Below are 13,496 nucleotides of genomic sequence, written 5' to 3'. Positions count from 1 at the left end.
CCGTGGGCAGCCGCGCGGTGCGAGACAAGCGGACTCCCCTCGCGCCCCAGCTGCTTTGCGGGGAGCTCCCGCAGGGTCTTCCAGGACCCGCTACCCAGCGGCAGCGTTGCCTGGGAGACGCGCAAGGCGAGCCGCTGCTTTGCTCCCCCCGAAGCGGCGTCCCCGCGGCCTGGGCCGAGTGGGCCATGAGCGCCCGGGGCCTGAGCCGCCGCGCACAGCCCGCGGACAAGGTAACCCTCGCCTCTAGCGCGCCGCGGAGCACAAGCTCGCGGCGGCGGCCAGTGCGCCTGCGCTGCCCGGGCCTGGCGGCCAGTGCGCCTGCGCCATGGGGGGCGGTTGGGCGGCGAGCCGTTCTGAGCGGCGGCTTGTCCTGGGCGTGGCCTCGCGTTGCAGGGGTGGAGCCGCGATCTGCGCGTGAGCCAGGCGTACCATCGCTACCGTAGTTATACGATAATGTCAACGCTTGTCAGACGTGCGATCAGTAATAGTAAAAGTGTTCAAAATGTACGGAAGTTTTGAGGCAGGTAATTGATGCCTCGTGCACAACCCAAGTCATTCCCAGGGAGCCTTAAGTGGCTCTTGGTTTTGCTGTCAGCACTTCCTTATGACTACTTGCCTTCAAATACAGGAATTCTTCAACTTAAACTCACTCACTCGAGTTGCAGTGAGGAATAGGAAGTAAATAAGAAGATGTGTGTGTGTGTGTGTGTGTGTGTGTGTGGAAAGCATGTGATAATTTTTCAGCAAATACAATAATTTTGAGCTTCCAAATCAATAACTTTACACTTAAGACCTGGCAATGCTGGCCAGCACTCTGCAGGAAGCTGTGCGCCCCACACCCCACACATGCCTCTTGGTACCTGCCAGTTACCCCTTGGGCATGAAAGGAGCCAGTGCAGTCCAGTTCCCTTTGTGGCACCAGCCTGCCCCGTGCCTGAGCCCATTGTATAGCTTGTGGGCTCTATCCTGGGTGCGCTCAGTCAGGGTGGGGTGCCCTGATCCCCCTTCCCAGGGGGACTGTGTACTGGTAGGGCTGCGGGATGGACACACGTGGATCACAAGATGAAGGTAGGGTAGAATTGCACCTTAGAAACGAACTAGCATGTGCATGTGTTCACCTGCAGGCCGATCTAGGATTTTGCAAAGCGGGGACAGATAGCAGGGGGCTATAACGCTACACAGATTTTTCTCCAGGTAAAAAAGAAATTAGATATTTTGCTGGGGGCAAGGAGAGACCTAGCATTGCCTTCACTTTACTGTAAGTGAAAACAAATTCAGGTATTGATCGTCTTTGTTGCATGTTCTATATTAAGAAATATGACGTGCTAGGCAAAAAAACAAACAAACAAAAAAACTCAAAAGATGTTGTTTCCTTAGGCCTGTGGTCATGAGGATTGAATGCACTCCTCTTTCAGATTTGTAAAATCAGGTCAAGCTGCCTTGAGCATCTTGACAGTGCAGCCAATGCTTCACTAAGGACTGAGCTGCGCATTACACTACACTTCAGGTGTAAGTAACAGGTTAATGACGCCTTGAGTGCTGACCTGGCTGCAAGTTCAATCAATAAGTGGTGTGATGAAAAGAGGAATAAACTGTTCCAGAAAATGTCATGAATACGTCTTTGCATTCTCCTATGCCTGAAGAAGGGTGCATGTGCCCAAAAGCTTGCAAATGAAGAGATTTTGCTGTTTGTTTGGGTTTTTTTTGTTTTTTTGCAACTGTCTAGTTGGTCTAATAAAAGATATTGCCTCTTGCATGCTGACTGCTTGTATTGTGTTCTTTGACTATCACAGCTAAAACCTCTATCCCACAAAATGTGTAATAACTTTTGTGGCTGCTTCCTGTCATGCCATGAACTGAATGTGTGGCTAAGGACCCCTGTGGCTGGGAGCCCCATCAGCTGATTGGAGTGAACATGGGCTGTGGTCTCCCAGCTGGAGGAGCGGGGCCAGGTTGGGTGTGTGGTGCATCTCTGTGACTGGGAGCCCTGCCGGCTGCTGTAGTTTCAGTTGTCAGAACTTGATTCTTGCTGGTGCAGGGCGAGTCCAGAATTGTGCTCCCCCTGTACCAACAATTGTGGGATCTGATTTCCAGTCCACAATCATGCCTTCTGCCATGCATGTGTCATGGCAGGAGGCATCATTGTGTAAATCTTGCATTAGATCCCATCCATCATGCCTTTACCTGCACTTGTAGTAGGTCCCCAGAAGTTATTTCCGCACTGGAGTTTAATGTTTTCAGCTAGAGTTAAAAAGAGTCTGCAGGGTTGTGGAGTAGGAGCTACACTACTAGAAATAGCTAGCAGACAGAAGAATTGTGTAAGAAATAATAGCTTGATTAGTGGAACATTTAAGGCCATTAAAAAGATAAGGTTGTTAATACCTGTGGAATAAAGCGTTTAGAAAGAATCAAGTAATTATAATGAGTTGTGAAATCAAGTGACTCCCTCACTGCTGCCTGAATAGAAATCCTTCTATCACTGCCAGGCACTTTGTTTGAAACTTTGGGTTGAGTGCAATCAAGAAGGAGTTCAAGTGCACTGCCACTACCCCTTCCCCTCTGTCATATCTGCTGTTGTATGTATGTGCAAGTCTTGTCGTGAGCTGCAGTCTCTCAGCCATGGGGTGTGTGGTGTACCTCATGTGGTTGGGAGATTATATCACACACTTTCATGAGCTGTAGCTTATTTCATCAGATGCTGTGACAGGATGTGTGGAAAGCAGAATATAAGGAGACTAGCACAGCTAGCTATGCCTTACAAGATAAACCCCAAGACTTCACATAGGGATTCCTTGTGTTGCAAGCATTCTGCCCAGCTCTAGTCTTTCTGAGGTATCTGCAGGGGAAGAATTGCCTTATTTTCCTCAGCCAAAACCGAGGGAAAGGGAAGCTGGTATCTTCTGAGAGTGTCTCTCATCTATGGAAGACTGCTGCTTTAACTGAAGTGCCTGGCATCTTTGGGCCCTGCTGTTTGGCAGTTATGCACTGCAGGCTAAATCCATGGTCTCAATGTCCAGCCAACTTGCAACTTTGTACTAGTACAGTGACCGTGTGTGGGGTCTTAGCTCTCTTCCTATTATACCAGGGCATTGGAACTTCTTAACCCTACGCGGGCCGGGTGCGATCCGGGCCCTTTTCGAACCGTGCGGGCTGTGGCCAGCAGCCCGGGCACGCTGGATCGGAGAAAACGGGCGACGTGCTAGAATTAGTCACGGACGCGTAGTGGTTGATTCAAGATTGTTTACTTACACTGAAGATGGTCATGGTGTAGGCTGGACAGTTTTCCAGGCACAGCTCCGATTAAATCCTCGTTTGAGGACTACGACAAGCTCGTGTCTCTCCCATGGAGTGGTTGAGACTCCGTGGATCCTTTTGCGCGCAGGGAGAGGGATACGTCGAGGATTGCAAACGGCGACAGGGAGAGGCTAGAGGTTGATCAGACCTCTGTTGCCTGCTTGAAATGCGCTGGGTCCGATAGGCTCCGCAGCGCTTGGAAATCTTCACACAGCGTGAAGATCCCTCCTCCTGATGTTCGTGGAGTCCTCCAACTTGGGCGGAAACCACTCAAGCTTTTTATACGGCTAGCAAGCCAATCACTAGCCGCCACGTGTGAATAATTTCACACGAGCCAATAATGGGGCTCGAATTAGAATACAAATGGCGGGAACTTCTTGCAATGTGCATTTCTTAGCTGCAAAGAAGAAATGCACGCTGCAAAGAAAGCTACAAATTGGCGGGAAAATAATTCAGTGGCGCCAAAGCACACAAAACAAAAATCACACCCTTGGGTTGTGACAAACCCATTATACTCAGGCTCATGTTGGCTGTGTGATCAACTGCATGTCTTAGTTGGCATATCCTGATACAATTTATGTCCCATGTAGCTACCAGGAATAGGGTCCTACATTCTCTTTAATCTCTACAAAGCCATGTAAATAACTATGATTTTTTAACATTCACTAATAAAGTTTTAAGTTGATTGTCTGCTACTTAGTTGCATGGTAACTGGGGCCAGTAAGGCTGAAGGGGAAGCAGCTGCCCGGGGGCTGCTACCAGGAGCCTTAGAATTGAAAGAGCCTATAGTCCAGGGGTGGGCAAAATGTGTCCCACAGGCTGAATGTGGCCTACCAGGCCATTCTATCCAGCCCGCAGGGCCCCTGAAGTGTTTAGAAAATGAATATTTATTTGCCCCTGGCTGCCTGTTATGTGGCCCTTGATGGCTTGCCAAAACTCAATAAGTGGGCTTCCACCTGAAATATTTGCCCACCCCTGCTATAGTCCATGTCAGGCTGCCCTCTCTCCTTTATTGTCATGGCTGCAAATTTTAGCCATGTTATTGACTAGCTTCCCTTACTTGCAAGATTCCTAATAGCAGCCACAGAAGTCTCGATGGAAGCTAGTTAGATTTTTGGGCCTGCTAATACCACAGTACTGACAATCCAGTGTACTTAATAAGTATTGCTTGCTAGCATGTCTCTAGCTGTTTTTCAGTCCAATGCTTGTGTGCTTATGCAGGGTACCCTCTATGGCAGTGTAAAAAGTGATTGGAAAAAGCCTCAGACGATACGTGACTAGTTTCTGTTCCAAATGGGAGACTGCCCTATAAGTCATGAAACCCATTTTCATTTGGCAAAGATCACCACTCAGTCTCTTTTCCCTCCATTTCAGTACATAGGCTTCTTATGAAGGGATGGTATTTTTCATATGTGTTCATTTTTGCCTCCATTTCCCTCTTCAATTAAACCAGTAGGTCTAGGCCACTCTTATCTGGTTTCTGGTGTATCCTGGACAGGGTGTGTGTGTATGTACACAAATGCACACAACTTTTTAAGAGCTGATATTTATACAGTCGAGTCTCAAAGTTCTCTCTCCAGTCCTAAATACATATTATTAATGTTTTCCTTTTCTTCCTGAAATGCTCCCTCTTTCTTATTTATCAGGTAATATGCACCACTCAAGTTGTGGCCTTGTCTCTTTCCTACATAATTTTATTTTGGAGCTGGATATGTCTGTTGTCAAAGCAACTTGTGTCTCAGTTTAAATGTATGCTTTTCAGTTAGTTGCCACTTGTGAAATTCAGTTTTCTTCCACCTTTAGTCAAACTGTATGGCTTAGATGTGCAACCTTCATGGCTGACTTAGTTGAGCTTTCAATACAGCATCTAAAGAAAAATAATTTCAGTGTGTACTTTGTAACACAGAAACAAGTTTCTTTCAAATGTTTAATATAGGTCAGAAATATTGACCTACGCATAGTAGTTAGAGCTGTCCCATGTTGAGAAGCAAATGATTACATATATAATAGGGGTGTGTGAAACAGGCTGTATTCAATTCAGATTTGGATATGGCCCAGATTGGGGACAGTGATTTGATTCAGATCGCTGTCCCCGATTTGATTTGGCCGAATCTGAAGATTCGGAGAATCAGCGATTTGGCCGTAGACAGAACTTTAAATGTTTTTTCTACATACCTTGAGGTACTAGGCATGACTCATGAATATTGTGATGGTGGGCTGGATAGAGCATCCTCTAGGAGTGTGGGGGGCCCCATGAGTGCTTGGCGGAGAACCCAAAACTGGATCGGAAGTGCTTCTGGTCCACTTCTGGGTCTGCTGCCGAGCACACTAGGGACTCCCCCCCCATGCTCGCTGGGGTAGATGGAGCATCCCACAGATCTCAGCATTCACGAGCTGTTGGATACTTTAAGGTGTATGTAGAAAAAACATTTAAAGCTGTATCTATCTGAATTGCTGAATCCCTCTGAATCAATTCGGAGAGTTCTGATTCGATTTGGAGAGATTAAAGGGTCTCCTGATTTGATTCGGAGATTCGGCCACTGAATTGGGCTGAATTTCTGCCAAATCAAATTGGGGACTGAAGCTTCGCATAGCCCTAATAGGTAACCATGGCGCCTCCTGAGTCATGGGGGGGCACTTATTTCCCCCCCCCCCCCCCCCCGTGGTCATTCAGCGACCGGGGGGGGGTTCCCCCATGGCCGATCATACTGACTGGCTGGGGGGGGGGGGTGTGTTTCCCTGCGGCTGATTATGCCAGCCCATTAGTGCCAGTGGTGCACTGCTGCCACTTCTGGGCACGCCACTGGCACTTCTGGGTTGGGGTGACTGACTGTGGGGGACACCCCCCCTGCTGTCAGTGTGATCTGCTGATGGGGGACCATGGGGACCACTTCTTCTGGAGCCCCCACTCCCCAGCTGGCGCTCTGTGGGGTACCAGAGCTCTCGCCTGCCCCCTACCTGCCCATTGCCTAAGGGAATGCTGGCTGTCAGGTGGTGCAGCAGTGCTCTCAGGGGGTGGACGTGCACCCCCTACATGTTGCCACTTTAGATAAGCAAATCTTTCTCTAACATATGGGAGTGGGGAAAAACAACCATACATAAGAGTCAGTGTCTGATCTCAGGATGGTTTTAAAATATAAATAAGGAAATGATACTTCACATGAAAATGTAAGCCAATAAATATTACTGTAAGTAAAAGGGTTTATCCTGTTAAACTGTTTGCACAGCCACATAGTAGCAAAGCAAAACCATATTTGAAAGAAACCTGCAGAACCTATTATACTGAATGTACAACTGGTGAAGGACAGGGTTGTCATGTGACTCAGAACCCCGGGGGTACACTGTATGGCCCGCAGTACATTCACTACATCTGGCCTGTGGAGTTGAAGGGCTTGCCCATGCCCGTGTTAGGGCCAGGCAGCTTCCAGCTGCCCCTGTGCTGCTGTCATTTATCCCTACCCCACCAGCTCTGGTTCATCAGGCTTTGCCTGCACCCGTACCCTGTTCCCACTGCAGTGCAGGCACAGCTACACAGCCCCATCACAGCTTCCCATTGGCTGGAAGCTGCACCTGCACTGCAGCCATTGAGTGAGAGTCTGGGGAAAGGACTGCCATGGGCTGTGTAGCTGTGCCTGCACTGCAGTGGGGACAGGGAGGGAACTGGGTAGAAGCAGTGGCATCATGGGTGCAGTTTGCAACTGCCTGGCCCCAGTGTAGCTTCCCTGTAGCAAGAAACCTTTTTGCCTGCTCCCCTCTCAAATGTGAAGCTCCTCCATATGGCAAAAGCCCCTTTTGCAGTAGTTGCCCCCTTTTGGGGATGGTTTTGCTTTTCTACCTTTTCTTCCTTCCTCTCTCTCTTTCTTTTACTATATTATTGTTTTTATATAAGGTGTACTTGTAGTGAAAATAGAGCTTGTAGATGCTTTTATAAATGTACTTTAAGTTTAAAAGTAAGTTGTACCATGTAACAATGTTAGCAAGGGCAGGAATCTATATGGAGCTGATCCCTGAATGAATCATGGTTGATTGTGTAACACAGTAGCTAGTCTGAATAATCAAGTTAACAAACAGCAATTAACACCTACATACCACAGACTAAGGAGAGGAAAGAATCAATACAGAGCCAGGAACCCCATGAAACTTCACTGTTAAAGGTATGGAAGCCCTGGGTTGAACTAATCAACACTGGAAACAGACCCTTGGGGCTGAAATACCCCCTGATCAACCACTCCCAGAGCTTTATTCATTATGGCAGTGAATCAATCAAAATTCATCAATGGACTCCTGAGACTGCACGTACCTGCGGACGTGACCCCTGGGGCTGCCAGCTGCCATCCAGCAGCTACCAAGAGGGACGTCCCTTGAGGTCAACGACCCCTGGATTGGGTAAGCCCAAGAACTGGGGAGCCACCAAAGTCCGCCTGAGGGATAAAAGGCAGTGAAGAATGACCCCCAAGGGCACCCTCTTTGACCTAACCAGCACCCTGCCTGTCCAGCCAGAAGGATCAGCCGGCGAACCCCTTCTGAAGCAACATTGCACTGAAAGAAGCTTCGACTGAACATCAATGGTGGACTCTAGCACTTGGGGATAGGTGTATCTTGACACCAGTGCTTAGTGTTCATAGCTACTGTAAGTGTATGTGTGTGCGTGAATGTGTGCGTGTTTGAGGGGATCAGCACCAAGGTTTATGGTCTGACTTTTGCATCCGTCCAATAAACTAGAATTTTATGATGATCCTGTGAATTGGTCCTTTGTAGCCAACATCCGCACCAGCTGGAAGTGTGCCCATGCTGCAGCTGGGGTGCAGGTTGGAGGAGTGAGCTGGGAGAAGAAGCAGTGATGGTACAGTTCCTAACTGCCTAGCCCCAGCACAGGCATGCATGGGGAAAGCCCCCTGTTGCTGACATGCTGAAGCCACCTTTACCAGAGCAGGGTTGTTTTGACCATGGCTAGTAAAAAGTTGCTGGCCCCTGCCGTAATCAATATCATGGATGTGAGAAGAGAGGAGAAATTGAGTAATGGGTTTTCAACTATGTGGAAAGGCAGCATTTAGTGTCTAGCTGTGGATGGTATTATGTATGTTACCAGGTAGTCTTGCTGTATTACAATTTATTTGGTGAATACTTTAAACAATTTAAAACATTAACTATTTTTTTTTTTTATTAAGCAAGAGGTTCCAAAGGCTGCATCATTCAGTGGCCATGTGTTGTTCAAAATTTTGATTAATATTTTGGAAGACAACTGCTACTAAGAAAAGTTTGTCGCTGACCCAAACTTAGGCATGAGTCCTCAGTAATGAATGCAGAGAACATATATTTAGTAGAGCTGGTAGAGAAGAAAAAAAAACTTCTATGAAAATCAGTTTTGCTTTTTTCATCAAAAAAATGGAATTGTTTCAAGCAGATGTAGTTACATTTTGGCTGTATTCTAAAGTCATTCATTCAGGAGCAAAGAAGCCTGGCTATCCCTACAGGAAGGGGCCCGTATTCTGGAAAGGTGCATCTTTGAAAAGGATTTGGGATTTGCTTGATATCACCACCTGAATCAGTTGTGGCAAAGTGGGATAACACAGTACTTCTGTGTACACACAAGGGGGAGAAGGGCAGTAACATTTTCTTGGCTCATTGAATATGTTTCTGGTAAGAGTAGTTCTTCAATGTGTTCATATCTGTTTATGCTTTAAAAAGATACAAAAACACTGGACATGGTTCAAAGAGGAGTGCCAGGAAAGATCTGAAATCTGGAAAACATGTCTGGGAATGAGAGACTACAGGAGCTTAATCTGTTTAGTGTATTGAGAAGTTTAAGTGGTCATTCCAGAGGGAGGGGTTGTATACTACTTGCAGATTCTTAAATCTGGCACACAAAGGAATAATGAAATCCAATGACTAGAAATTGAAGATAAATTCAAGCTGGAAGTGTACATTTTAACTGAGAATAATAGGCATTGGAAAACCATTACAAAAGCTAACTGTAATTCAACCAGAAATTGTAGGGCTACACAGGAATCTCCAGCTACATATCATAATATTCCTTCTAGTTCCAAGGTCTATTAATCTATTAGGGGATTTTCTTCAAATCCTATAAATTGGTGATCATTTAAGTTTAATGTTTATAAACTGAGAGCAAATAATGATTTATGTATGTATTTTTTTTTTTTTAATTTTGTAACAGTTACAAAATAGAAAATGATATTTATTTGCAACAGTGGAAGTTTAACAAATATATTTGGTGTGTTTCCTAGTTATAACCCATTCCATAACAATTGTAAAAGCTTGGCATCCTTGCAGATACTTTCTAAAATGGTACTGGCATGTAAGTGTAGTATGTATGTATGGAGTATGTATATATTAAGCTGACACTTTCATTTTCTAATGTTGCTGAACAGCGCTAAGGGACACTTTTAAAAAACTTCATTGCTTGGGGAAACTGGTTAGAGGACATGGAATGCATCTTTCCATCAATTTAAACAGATTTTTCTTTAAAAGAATTATCAATGTAAAGATTATCTGTTGAACAGAAGTTTTAGCTTTCTTATGTGTGTATATTGGCATGATAAGTTCTGAAATTGTTGCCTAATGTAGTAATCAAGAATTTCTGTCTCAGAACAGGTTTTCCCAATGATGAAGAAAGAGATTTATGGCATTTGCCCACTCTGTATATAAAGTACTACAGGTTTCTTGTGGCAGACTTACATTAATGAGCCAAGTGAATGTGTGTACATATACTGTATAGCAATAATTTGTTCCCGTCCACATACTCCATTCCAAAAACGATATGTTTAAGCTATAAAAGAAATAGAAAGGGGAAAAATGTTTAAATCCTAATTTGTGGTCTGCATTTGGAGAAAAAAAAAGAAAAGCTAGTCTGCCTGATGAGCATTCTGATCTAAGTCATGATTGTAGCAAGCATAGGTTATTATTTGTAATTCACTAACTGCATTTGGCACTATCATATTTATATGCTTATGAAGGAAGTTTAAAGGGAAGGAAGGTGGAGTGACCAGAAGAATGTATTGAAGCAGTGGGATCCAGTGGAATGTGGATTATCTTAATTTGTATTCAGCATGGCGTTAAATCTAAACTTCTAGGTTTTTTCATTTCCAATTTATTATTTTATTAATAGACACATTCATGTGATATGATTATGAGTTGCTGCATGTCTTCCTGATTGCTGAAGAGAGGCCCAAAAATCAAAGCTTGTCTGCTTCTCTTAAGAGTGAGGATTCTGCCCTGATTGATATTAAAAGAACAGCTGAACAGTGAGGTGGTAGTTTTTGAATGCAGCTATCTTGGGTTGTAAAATGAGATTGTTAGCCCAACTGCACCTTGTTAGATAACTAAAGAAACATTTTGAATGTTTCTGTGTATTAAGACTGTACTGAGATTCATGTTCTTGGCCTGGGCAGGGAATGTTAGCTTTCAAATTTTTCTCCTGTCTGGAGAATGTTTAAGAGGCTGCCTGTTGAAATACTCTCTGCCACTGCTGCTCTTACTTGTCTTCTAACTGGATCAAGCCTTATTAGATTCTCATAATATAACACTACTTCTTTGCAATATAAACACATTGTGCTTATAAAAAGACAACTTAACAGTCCAGCTTGTATGAAATGAGATGTTAAACTTTCAGTAGAAAGTCCATAAGGGGTCTTTCTTAAATTCAGTGTAAATTCAAAGTCACAAATTTGTTTAATTGTGGAAGAAGAATATTTGGTGTACCAAAACTAAAGATAACTATACAAAAAATGGTTACTTCCAATTGGTTAACAGTAGAGGTGCACCAGCACATCGGTCCGATATCAGATTGGCACAGATATAAAGAAAACTGACTGTATTGGAAATCAGATTTTTCTGCCTGATGTAGCTGATTAATTTGACCGATTAGCTGATTGGTATCAGTCAATATGCCTGGAGAATAGTCTGATAACCATTTTATAGAAATGCAGCCGGGCAGCATGGAAAGCAGTACCCTGAAGGTAAATCTGTGGAGGGGGGCAGGTTGAAGCCCCCAAGGTGAGGGAAGGAGAGGGTATGGCCCACAGGGGCAGTGCCCCACAACCCCTGCCCTTGCCCCTGCCTCACTCCCTCCCTTGGTATGGGGACCTCAATCTGCTTCTGCTCCATGCTCCTTCCCTCCTCCATGCCCCTTCTGGTTCACTGGGACTAGGGGCATTGCCCTGTCAGGGTGAAATGGGACCCCAGGGCTGGGGCAGGGAGCGGGACGGAGCCATGGGCAGCTCGTCTAGGGGATCAGCATCCTAATGCTTAAAAATGGTGGCAGGAGCACTTGAACTAAAGCTCATTTGTCATGTTTTAGTTCAAGCTCTGCCACCACCATTTTTAAGCTTGAGGATGCTTCTAACCAGAGCGGAGCCAAGCAGGGTGAGGGCAGAGGTGGGCTGCCTGCTGTGGGCTCAGGGCTCCCTGCCCTGCTGCCTTTGCAAAGGGAGCCATGTGCTGGCCACGCATCCCCTGCCCGTCTAGCAGCAGGAGGCACAACTTGCTGCCGCCACTGCTGCTGGGCGGGCAGGGGATGCATAGCCAGTGTGTGGCTCCCTCGGAAAAGGCAGCAGGCCAGAGAGCCCAGAGCCCACAGCAGGTAGCTCATATCTGCTCTCACCCTGTACTGAAATCTGGGGGGCACATACCCTTCTGTACCTCTCTCAGGAGTGTGCGCAGTGGTGGGGAACTGCCCCCTTCCTCCCCCACACCTGCTGATGAGCTGCCTGCAGCTCCAACCCAGTCCTCGCCCCAGCCCTGGGTCCTATTCACTGCCCTGGCTGGGCAATGCCCCCAGCCCCTGACCCACTCCTTCCCACACCATGGGGGCCTTGATCTGCCTCTCCCATGCCCCTTCCCATCCACAGACTTACCTGCAGGGTGCTGTTCTTCATACTGCCTGGCTATACTCCTGGCCATGTACATGCTGCGGCTGCATGCATGCACGTGGTGTCTGGGGCCGCGGCCAGAAGGCACATTACATTTATTGGTATATGATCGGCTATACCAGCCAAAAAAAGCTGATAGGTGATAATGTTAATTTTTCCTTTTATTGGTGCTGATCTGATATGGCACTGATATATCGGTGCACCTCTACATATTTAGCAATTCAGTCATGTTCTGGGTTGCATTCCCTGTGCAAAGGCTGGAAACCTGTACGCGCTTTCTACTTCCAGCACAGGTTTATCAGGCTTTTTCAGGCCATTTCTGAGGAAAGACTCAATAAAATCTAGGCCTTGTTTCTTTTTTATCCTCTTGGGAATATCAATGATGCTAATGTAATTGCTTCTCAACTTCCTGTAAGAAGAAATTTTCATCAGTAATCTGTATTGTAGGTCTAGTATTTGTTGCATAGCAGATAAGAAATTTGCAAAGTGGCTATGCTATTTTTAAATTACTTCCACATCACTAGTCATTTAGTTGATCAGCTCTCAAGCTGATCTGGTCTTTGCTTCTTTTCCAGGCAGTATTATTTTGGATTGAGATGTGTATGTGGAACAAAAAATGTTACCCTTGCTCTAAGCGTGCATGTAGGTAAAGGTGATAGATTAAGAATGGTATTTAAAAGTTTACTTTTTGGGAATTGGCATATATGTTTTTCAGCTTTCAGAAGCAGACAGGCTGTCTAACAAACAAGTACACATAGTCTGAGAAATGGGGCATGTTCCATAACATGAGATGAGGTGGCACCAGCTCACAAGGCCAGAGAGACCTGAAATTCCTGTTTTGGGAAGGGTGTGCATGTGATGAACTACATGGACAGTGTGATGACCACAGAGAGAGACCAATCAGTGATAGCCATGGATGAAGAGTAACCACAAGTCATCAGAAGGGAAGGAGAATACAAAAGCAGAGAGTTGAGAGTAACGAAGTGTCTCTCCCCATCCTCTTCCTTGAGAGGAGTCCCTGAGGCCACCATGGACAGAGCACACCGCCAGCCCATCTCATTCACCCCATGTGGGGGTGGGCGTGTAGGCCTTGGCATCCCACCTCCAGACTGCTGACATATGCAACTAAAAGAGAGCCTCAGAGTGAAGCCTGCATCCTGGCCAGATGAACTTTGATTCTGCTGGCAGCCCTAGAATTGGTAGCTATAGAATTGCTTGGTTGTTTTGTATTGTTTCTTTTTTGTTATCACTGTGTATCAATACATTTGCCTATTACTGAGTGGTCAGTCTGAGGGTGGAACAAGGCACCTGGAT

The 13,496-nt window shown here is 45.8% G+C and overlaps 1 protein-coding gene across 2 annotated transcripts in view; it reads left to right on the top strand.

Annotated features, from left to right (window-relative positions):
- Positions 1-153: 153 nt before the first annotated feature.
- Positions 154-13,496, top strand: part of LOC102560227 (uncharacterized) — a 233,822-nt gene continuing 220,479 nt past the window's right edge. For both annotated transcript variants that reach the window (XM_019483882.2, XM_019483897.2), the window contains exon 1: positions 154-230. In XM_019483882.2, the coding sequence (XP_019339427.1) occupies positions 186-230 (45 nt within the window). In that variant the 5' untranslated portion in view covers positions 154-185. The remainder of the gene's footprint in view (positions 231-13,496) is intronic.

The sequence above is a fragment of the Alligator mississippiensis genome, chromosome 3 (genome assembly GCF_030867095.1).
Source record: "Alligator mississippiensis isolate rAllMis1 chromosome 3, rAllMis1, whole genome shotgun sequence".
Taxonomy (NCBI): Eukaryota; Metazoa; Chordata; order Crocodylia; family Alligatoridae; genus Alligator; species Alligator mississippiensis.
Note: the sequence above shows the minus strand (reverse complement) of the source record. Positions and strands in the feature narration are given on the sequence as shown.